Source organism: Penaeus japonicus, unplaced genomic scaffold (assembly GCF_977035675.1).
Source record: "Penaeus japonicus unplaced genomic scaffold, GWHDUDI00000001_assembly GWHDUDI00000007, whole genome shotgun sequence".
NCBI lineage: Eukaryota > Metazoa > Arthropoda > Malacostraca > Decapoda > Penaeidae > Penaeus > Penaeus japonicus.
The window spans coordinates 45,725,714-45,735,713 of record NW_028234409.1 but is presented as its reverse complement, the minus strand read 5'-3'; the positions used below and the strand labels follow the sequence as shown (position 1 = coordinate 45,735,713).

Genomic DNA, 10,000 nt, shown 5'->3' with positions numbered 1-10,000 from the left:
TGCCGCCTCGCCCTCATTGGTCGAGGAGCAGCTCGAGTCGCAGCCAGCCAATCAGCGCCAAGGACCTCCCACTCGAACCTCCCAACTCCGGCCCATTTTTACGCCTCTTAACACTTTAATTCCGATCCTGCCGGATAATCGCAGGGAATCCGCGAGTGCTGTGTGCCCTGACAAATAGCAAAATCCACCTACCAGGCGTGAAGGGTCAAAGGCTAGAAGAAGGAGAGAGGTTGGCAGAGTCAGCTTTCTCCGTTTATTCTCGGCCTTGGGATGTGACGTCACTGATGGCAAGTGTTGACCGGAGTTTCTAAGGGATTACTTTTCGGCTCCGGCGTTTGGGTTTTGGGTCTTTTTGTGATTTTATTTGTTCTGGTAAGCCTTTACCCGTTTGGGGTGTCACACACAGCGCTAGGCGTATTTAAATTCAATAGAATTTGATTCTTTTAGCGAGGTTTCCTCGGGAAGTGATAAATCCCTTCAAGTTCCATTCGGACTTCCTCTTTATGGTTATCCTATTAATTACTTTTCAGATAATTCCCATTTTTAAACACAGTAGTGTGTCTTTTTCATAAGCTATTTACTGCTGTATCGCTTTCTTTCTATACATTATAGTAGAAGGATTTTTATTATTAGGAATATTCTCTAGCTGGTACAGTTGCTTCTGTATTCCACGAAGATGCAATTAGTGTGCTCTAATTAATAATAATACAATGAGTAGTGTCACGAAAGGGACAACATTGGACATGGAGTTATTATTAAGTATACTGTACTGTAATGAAAATAATATATGTTACCATATATGTATATGTTTATATATATTATATTATATATATATATATATTATATATATATATATATATATATATATATATATATGTGTGTGTGTATATATATATAGATATATATAGATATATAGAAGTATATATATTACACAAGCATATATATACATTTTATATGCAGGAAATCCAGACAAGGAGGGAAAAAAGAAAGAAACCAATGAATGTAGACTTAAGGATAAGGTAATAAAGGATCATGACATTTTTCTTTCTTTTTTTCCCTCTTTTCAGTTTTGATTATCACACTCATTTGAAGGAATAGAGAAGTTAATAAAAGTGCCTTTTTAGAATTATTTTTCCTGGTTGTGTCCCCTTTAAAATATCATTTGCATAACATTTCAGGAAACTTTTTGTTACTCCTATTACTAGTTTATTTTTTTGTCTTATATAATTTTACCATATGTGGTCTTTGTACTTTTTTTTCCCCTTTTTATGTATTACAGTAGATTCTGTTATTTCTGAAATTATTTATAACACCAATAATATAAAATTTTATTCTGTTCCATGAGGGGACATTGTTGTTAACTTGGATTTTCTACACACTTGGAGTACATTATTCCCTAATAGTCATCACAAACCAATCACTTTGATATTTCATAAAACTTAGGTAAAGAAGGATACTAAAAAAACAAACAAAATAAAACCATAAGAAATACTCATAAAAAATTTACTCAAAACTTTACACACTAAATATGAGTCACTTCATTATGTAACATAAAATTTATAAATATGTATATATACAATTTGTCTCTCATTTTTTAAATATTTCCAGTAGCTTTGAAATATATTTAATATTTAAATGGAAATACTACAGTATACAATATAACTTGAGTTGTAATGATCAATGCAAAATGCTGCTGTTAATTGAAAATTACATCAGCATATCTTATAATACAAATTTTATATTAAAAAATAATAAAAAATTAAGAGTTGAATGTTCTTCAACCAAATGTCGAATTAGCACATTCTGCTGCATGTTCTTGCAGGTCTGAAGTGTTAATGAAGTTGCTACACACAGGACACTCCTCCATACTGGTTCTTTGCTGAAAATATTATATTAAATACACTGTAGTCATTTCCCTGTCTGGTATAATGTTATATAAACCTTTGGATATTTCATGAATATTTACCACTTTAGTATTTTTCTAAACTAAAAAAAAAAGAAGAAAAAAAGAAAAAGAAAATGGAAGTAATTAAGTCCTATTTACAGTGTGTAAAATAGAAAAATAAATGGAAGATCCTGTGAAGAATGAAAGAAATAGGAAAAAAAAAAGGATAATGCATACCTTATTTCGTTCATTGCCATTGCTGCTTCTATATCCATCTTCAGATTCAGAGTCAGAGTCTGAGGATAGTACAATACCACAGGAAGCTGCATGTGATTCGATCTTTGAAGGATGGAAGAAACCTGAAAAGAAATTATGAAACTTTTGAAGTCCTTGCTGAGTAAACCCCAAAATTCTGCAAATATACAGGCCATTTCCTGAAGACGTATAAGACTTTTATACCATTACCTGAACATAAAGGGCATTCCTTCATTGTTGAAGAATGGCTTTGGCTTGAAGCTCTAGACTGAGTATAGTCTGAACTATCTCCTCTTGACCTTTTCCTGGCCTGGGCTACTCCAAACTTGTCAGATGGGACAGAGCCTAAGTAGTTACCAGATGAAGTTATATCTCTTCCTTGTGGATTAGCATTGGTCCAGGGTGTTACATCATCTATGAATCCTCCACCTTCTTGTTTGTTGACACTAACAGTAGATATATCATCATCATCACTGTCACTCCAAATGAGGCCACTGTTTACTTCATTTAATTCTCTGGAAAACTGAGAAGCTTGAGGTGAGTATGAGAAGTGAGGCTCTTCTCTCTTTCTTTTGGCCACTGGTGTTATCCATGTATTTACTGTTGGCTGCTTACTATCTACCATCTTCGGAGTGACTGACTTCTTAGGCCGGCCCCTTGGTCTTTTTGGAGTGGTAACTGTGGCATCAGAGAGGGCAAGCTCATTGCGAGACAAACCAGAGGGTGACAAAGTTGTGAGGTCATTACCACTCCTTTGGTGTTCTGTCCTGCTGACTGGTGACTTCTTCAGTAATGCTAGGGAACTTCCTGGGGCCTCTATCTTTTTAAATGTAAATTTTCCTTGGGAATGCTGCCGTACATGGGGATTTGCTGGTTTGTCTGCTTCTTTTTTCATCATATTTGTATTAGTTAATGTACTTCTCTTCTCTTCTTTGTTGTCTTTGTTCAAGGTTATTTTTTGAACATGACCTTTGAATTTATTTTCCTTTTCTTTTTTTGATTGTTTCTGTGGTTTCTTTGCTGTATTCTTGTTCTTCCAAGTATCATTTTGTACTGATTTTTCAAGCCTCTTTTCTAGACTTTCTAATCTTTTCTTGGCATAGTCCAGAGCAATATCTTTAAATACAATCTTTTCATCATGATTTAACATCTTCTGCCTCTGTTGCTCAAACTGCTGACGAACACCTTCGAAAATAAAGAAACATTGTGCTAAATGATTATTTAAGAAATTACTGTAAGAGCTTTTCTCAAGACATATTGAAAATATAAACAGAAAGATCACCAGACTTAATAACTAATCAAAACTCTATATACTTAATTTCATGATATAAATAAGTGATTCATACAAATTTCAGCTAATAAAAGATATACTTATGATTGCAGAATGGATATCAGTTTTTGCAAATAAATCAACTCACATATTTTTTTAAAATTATGATAGCAATAAGAGCCAACTCTGGTGTACATGACAACCCTTACCAGATACTTTTAATGAATTGATTTCTTCAATATTCAAGTTGAGAGATATGAGGAAGTCCAGAGCTTCACATTCTAGACTGGCCTTGTGGGAAGCTACATTCTCCTTGGCTGAAAGTAAATTATTTTAAAAAGGAAACAGAGAACAGAAACATGGACATTACTGTGGCTTCTAGTCATTCATCTCCTTATTTTCATTAAATATGAACAATACTGTGACTTCTAGTAATTCATTCAATTTTTGTTATCCTTATCATCACTATTTGTTATTAATAATAATACTAAAAAAAAAAAAAATGATGAGGAGGAGGATGAAGATTTTGAAGACAGTTACAATGATGAATAAGGATGATGATGATGATGATGATGATGATAACAAAGAAGAAAATGACAATGAAATTATTACTATTGCACTTTTGCCATTATCATTATTATAATAAATAATATTTTGCATTATGTTCATTGTACTAAAAAAGGAATATCAATATTCATTTAGCTACAAAGGTTTCACACAAACACAGACAGACAGACAAGACATACAGACAAACACAGACATTCTGTATATTCCTGATACTACTAACATGTTGGTTTTGTTGCCATGACCACGAGACGGGCAGCTCGGGAGACTGGGGAAGTGAAGGGATTACTAGCATTGGCTTCTTCACCATTTGTCAGCACTTTGTTCTCAAGCCAACCTATGCTGTATGACAAAAGACAATAAATACCCAAATGGATATCAAAATGTTCTGATTTGGTTAGGAAATATATGATAAACTTTTTCTTCAAAATCATACTAGAGTCAGTCCTCTATCAAAATATGTGTCTGCCTTAAAAGAGGTACACCAGACTCATTTTAAGCTAATTCCATTTTCTACTTTTTCCTGTGTTTGCAACCACACATAGGCTACCTCTGAGACATAACTTTCTTCTGTGCAGTCGGAAGGTTCATCCTTGAGACTAGTTCCTCTTTTTTCAAGTCTGAGCGTGTTCCTTGGGGTGGAACACGCTGTGGGTTAACTGATGTGACTTCCTCCTGCACATGACACTGCAATAAATAACCACTGATTTACTTACATTGCAAATCTCTTTACCTGAAATTAATAACCAACATTACCAAATTAGTAAAGTCTACATGTGTAAGACCAAATGTTTACCTGTTACAGCGATTAACTGTAACTTGGGAAGTATCAGAGGTTGTGGCTATATGGTCTAGTCTCTTGATAAAAATTATAGAACTTGAAATGTAATTCTTATGTGATTAAACCACATACAAGCTTTCTTAATATATTTACCTCATCAGTGGTGTGTAGACAAAATAAAGCCAGTCCAAACTGTGCATCTTTTCGAAATGGCTGAGTACATATTATTCTAACACGATCCCACTTTTCCTTAACTGCATCCTGGTCTAAATCCTCTTTCAAATAGGAAAAAAGTATAAATGAATATTATGGAAGAAAGAAAAATAGTGATATTAGGACACAATAACCAAAGTAATACTTGAAATTAATAGAGCAATAAATACTTGTAAAAGCATAATGTGACATAGTAAGTACAAAAGAAATGCAATCTAACTTATGCTTTTATCAGTCTTAAAATAAAATTCCAATATAAAAAAAATAACTATTCTGCATCAGCTTCTAACACTTTTCAAGAGTTACATAAAGTACCGACTATACCTTTCTTAAACATGCGAACTGTCTTTGAGTTCTTGCCAGCACGCCATTCTGCAGGGGTCATCAATGCTACTGTTGGCAGCAGTGCTACAAGAGGCTTATTTGAAGGCCATGATGAGCGGCCCACTTCGATGCTTACCATCACACTTCCAGCATTCCCTTTATGGTTTGCAAAAAAAAGACATTTCTTCTATCTATTCTCTATCTTTACTACCTTTGCATACCTTTTTAATTGAGTATATCTTGCAAAGCTATTTCTACCACTGCTTACTTTCCCAGAAAATATAATCATTATTTTTACAACATGGCTTGAAGTAAAACATTTGGCCTACCAAGATCAATATAGGATATTGTAGTAGCTCGTTCTAACTGGATATCTGCCTGCAAGCGTCCTGTCCTGTCACTTGCATCACTGAGCCAAGACCCTCGGCTCTTCACCAGGTCCTCCAATGTGTTCTTGGGAGCCTGGAATCATCATTTATTTTTGGTTTAGTATTATTATTATTAACATTTTTTTTACACTAGATAATACAGTTTGCTTTTAAGAATTACAAATAATTCTTTTTTTTCCTAGTATCCTACCAAGATTCATGTTAGGATTTCACAAAGGTAAAAGACTGAAAGACACCCACAATAGCTTTCATACTAAAACTTTATTGTAATTACATTGGCTGTGTTCTATCTACAGCCAGTTGAAATTTACTATGATCTGTGATGAAAGGCCCAGAATCTGAAGTCAAACATAATAATAGCAGATTCTCGAGGGATTATTAAGACCTCTGTACTTTTCACTGAAGCAAAAGGGCAATAAACCTCCACCATTTACATTCAGACAGGAACAAGAGGTTGAACTGCTTCACTATTTCATGATCAATTGCCCAGCATATTGATTTCATTTTTTTCCTTTTAACATTTTTATTTCAACAGCTGTGCTTCTAGCTCCTTGGAATACTACAACAACCAGCATGATAATTGTTCAGATTAGGATTGTATGAAGAGATGCTGTGAATGCTATACTTTGCACTCCAGCGAAAGCCAACAAACCTCTCCCACACATATTTGTTAAGGCAATTTCTTACATTAGCAGAGGAGATAAAAAGCTCTGTCTTGCCAACATATAAGTAGTGGAAGCTTGTTTGCTTTTGCCACAGAAGGTGGGTGTAGTGCGGAGGTCACAGTATCTCTGGACTTGTTGAATAAGCACGGATTTTTAAAACTTTCGTATGTCATAGTGGCCCTGGTCGTGTTTCTACACTGATTACCAGCAGTTTGACGAAATTTCCAGAGGTAATAATAAGGCAATGAACTCATAAAAGATGAATTGCTTTTCGAAGGTTATAATCAACTCGGAAATCTAGACAACCTCAAGTCTTATCATAGGCGTAAAACACCTAATAAGTTTACTAACCTGTGAGGAGAATGAAATGACGTATTTGACACGTATTGGAGGCATCGTAAAAGCTCAATAAGTCAAGTTCCCAAACCCCAAAATAATCCGTCGAAAGTTTGTTTATGTTTAAGTCGTTCGCGCCAAGAGGGACTACGAACCCAAACGTTATTGCGAAATAACTTTTATTGTCGTTTTTCTTGCTACCTTTATCAATTAATTGTTGTTGTTACCGTTATCATTGTTATTGATATCATTATCATTGTTATTATTATTGTCATTGTTATTATTATATTTGTTATTATTGTTATTATTATCATTGCGATTATCACTATTGTTATTATCATTTTTATTATTATCATTATTGATGTTATCATCATCATAACTCACCATCATTAGTATGACTATTATTATTATTATCAGCAATAACGTTTAACATAAATAGTAAGCACTTTAGCGTCCGGTCCGCTCCTTATATACATACATATATATATGTATGTATACACACACACACACACACACACACACACACACACACACACACACACACACACACACACACACACACACACACACACACACATATATACACACACACACACACACATATATATATATATATATATATATATATATATATATATATATATATATATATATATATATATATATATATAGAGAGAGAGAGAGAGAGAGAGAGAGAGAGAGAGAGAGAGAGAGAGAGAGAGAGAGAGAGAGAGAGAGAGAGAGAGAGAGAATGCAAAGTTGTGGATCAGAAGACGTATTCCCAACCTCAGTTATATATACAATATATTAGGTAACATTATGGTCCTTGGAGAGTGAAGAAAAAGTTTCGATATATATAGATATACATATATATATATATATATGTATATATATATATATATATATATATAACACACACACCACACACACACACACACACACAATATATATATATATATTATATATATAATATATATATATATATATATATATATATATAATATATATATATATATATATATATATATATATATATATATATATATATATATTATATATATATATATATATACACACCACACCACACACATATATATATATATATATATATATATATATATATATATATATATATATATATATATAATATATATATATATATATTATATAATATTTATATATATATTATATATATATATATATTTGTTTTGTGTGTGGGTTTATGTATATAATATATATATATATATATATATATATATATATATATATATATATATATATATATATCGAAGCTTTTTCTTCACTCTCCAAGGACCATAATGTTACCTAATATATTGTATATATAACTGAGGTTGGGAATATGTCTTCTGATCCACAACTTTGCATTCTCTGTGGGGACACTTAGCAACCATTAGGCCAGTTTATTTAAGTATATGTTGTAAGGTATCCTCTTCCCACTCAATATTTACTAAACAGTCTTGTGGGGGATCATTTATAAAGATCACAAATAAGACTGATTTATAGATTATTGAGAATTATTTGCCGCGTCAACAGCTGGGTCATTAGCTGTGTAATCTTGTTGACATATATTCTTTAATCTTATATATTTAATATGTTTACATATTTAAAAAATACTATTTTACATATTCTATATGTATTGACCAAATATATAATCTTCTATATCTTGTATAGTAGGTTTTTCCCGAATTAAATCTTCAAGACAACGAACAGTTTTGTAGTAATCTCTTTCTATACTCGTAAGAATAAATGGTTGTCGCAAGTGTCGCGGCCAATGGCTCCCGGGGAAATCTTCGAAAATAGTGCGCGGGAATCCAGCCATTAACCACTATTATGCGCCAATCTGTCCGTTTCTTGGTCTTGCTAGAACAACTTCTATCTTCCGGTTTACACTGGTAGTTGTGGTCAAGACCTTTAATTCCTCGTATCTTATTGGATAAATCTGGCAATTCATTTCCAGGGATGCTGACGTGAGTTGGTACGGGGAGTTTGATATTCCTTGAAGATACTAGAGTCAGCCAGTCTTGGATCTCCCTCGCCACTGGGTGTAACGAATCTAATCTGTCTAAATGCACTTACAGCGTGAATCAGAGTTTATCTTAGAATTGTGGTTCTCTCTATGTCCCTTTAGAATTGTGGTTCTCTCTATGTCCCTTTAGAATTGTGGTTCTCTCTATGTCCCTAATCATCTTGATTACGGCAATGATGGCATACAACTCGGCAGTAAATACTAATGCAGTGGCAAGGAGGCGTCCTTCTTTCTTCCGATGCCTGCTTACGATTCCGACAAAATCCTGCTCGACTGGACTCGTTCAAGTTGGATCCTGCACAGACTGAGATCTGCTACAAGGCCCCTCAAGCCCATTGGTAGTACAAAGGCTTCCCACTAAGCACTTCCGGAAAAGGGACTCAGTTTGCGGAAGTAATAGTTCGTGAATTGCCTCGGTAATACTATACAATTATTCGTGGAAGCAAGTGCTTATCTATGGCTTAGCAGAGGTGCCTCTTGAAAGGTCAGTCATGGACCATGGTATGGGCAGGAGTGCAAGTTGTGTGTGTGTTTATATATGTATATATATATATATATATATATATATATATATATATATATATATATATAATATATATATATATGTGTATATATATACATATATACATACATATATACACATATATATATATATATATATATATATATATATATATATATATATATATATATATATGTATATGTATATTCATATACACATTATATTTTTCTTCAAAATTCTGTATTTCTTACATGCATCGATAAGTATATGCATGTGTGTGAGTGTGTGTGTAAGGATATACTTACTTGGTTACTTGCTGTAAGTTTTAGCATGAGACACGCTAGTGCCTCACGCGGGGGCCATCTTGAGGAACCGCTCGACTTTTGTCAGTTGCATGAAACTAAACTTGAGGTATGGAATTTGATCCACTCGTTGATGATTCATCTAGTATTGAATCTAGCCAGCCATTTAATTTTCTTTTATACACTTATACAGTGCACTAGGTTAGATTTTTTATATCTTTCGGCACACTATTAAATAGTATTGGGCCATTTATGAGGTAACTTTGATTCTTTTTTTCTTAACGGCAACATGTTCTTCCCTGACTGGGGGAATGTCTTCCTTTAATTCCCCCTTCCTCAACATCTCTTGGATTTGGTGTTAGATTTTCAATGACCTTCCATACATATATAACAAAGTATCTGTCTTTGTAATGATAATAGTCTTAGTGTTTTAGTCTCTCCCAGTAGCTAAGACCTATCATGTTGCC

The 10,000-nt window shown here is 33.4% G+C and overlaps 3 protein-coding genes across 4 annotated transcripts in view; all 3 read right to left on the bottom strand.

The window, feature by feature from the left end:
- Positions 1-196, bottom strand: part of LOC122265344 (uncharacterized) — a 9,457-nt gene extending 9,261 nt beyond the window's left edge. The window contains exon 1 of one of the 2 annotated variants that reach the window (XM_043034604.2): positions 1-196. This exon is cut by the window's left edge and continues 1,461 nt beyond it. The gene's annotated coding sequence lies outside the window, so the exon portion shown is untranslated. The other variant, XM_043034605.2, reaches the window with a different exon arrangement.
- Trs20 (trafficking protein particle complex subunit 2) overlaps positions 1-316 on the bottom strand; it is a 16,058-nt gene extending 15,742 nt beyond the window's left edge. Inside the window, exon 1 of the mRNA XM_043034606.2 lies at positions 193-316. The gene's annotated coding sequence lies outside the window, so the exon portion shown is untranslated. The remainder of the gene's footprint in view (positions 1-192) is intronic.
- A 1,173-nt stretch (positions 317-1,489) lies between these two features.
- LOC122265347 (uncharacterized) lies at positions 1,490-6,833 on the bottom strand. The gene is made up of 10 exons (XM_043034607.2): positions 6,698-6,833; positions 5,622-5,754; positions 5,293-5,448; positions 4,909-5,030; positions 4,525-4,661; positions 4,198-4,316; positions 3,620-3,727; positions 2,351-3,325; positions 2,123-2,244; positions 1,490-1,879 (listed from the first exon to the last, which is right to left on the bottom strand). Exons 1-10 carry the CDS (start codon positions 6,740-6,742, stop codon positions 1,778-1,780), a joined length of 2,019 nt encoding a protein of 672 aa, XP_042890541.2. The 5' UTR covers positions 6,743-6,833; the 3' UTR covers positions 1,490-1,777.
- Between the last annotated feature and the right edge of the window lie 3,167 nt (positions 6,834-10,000).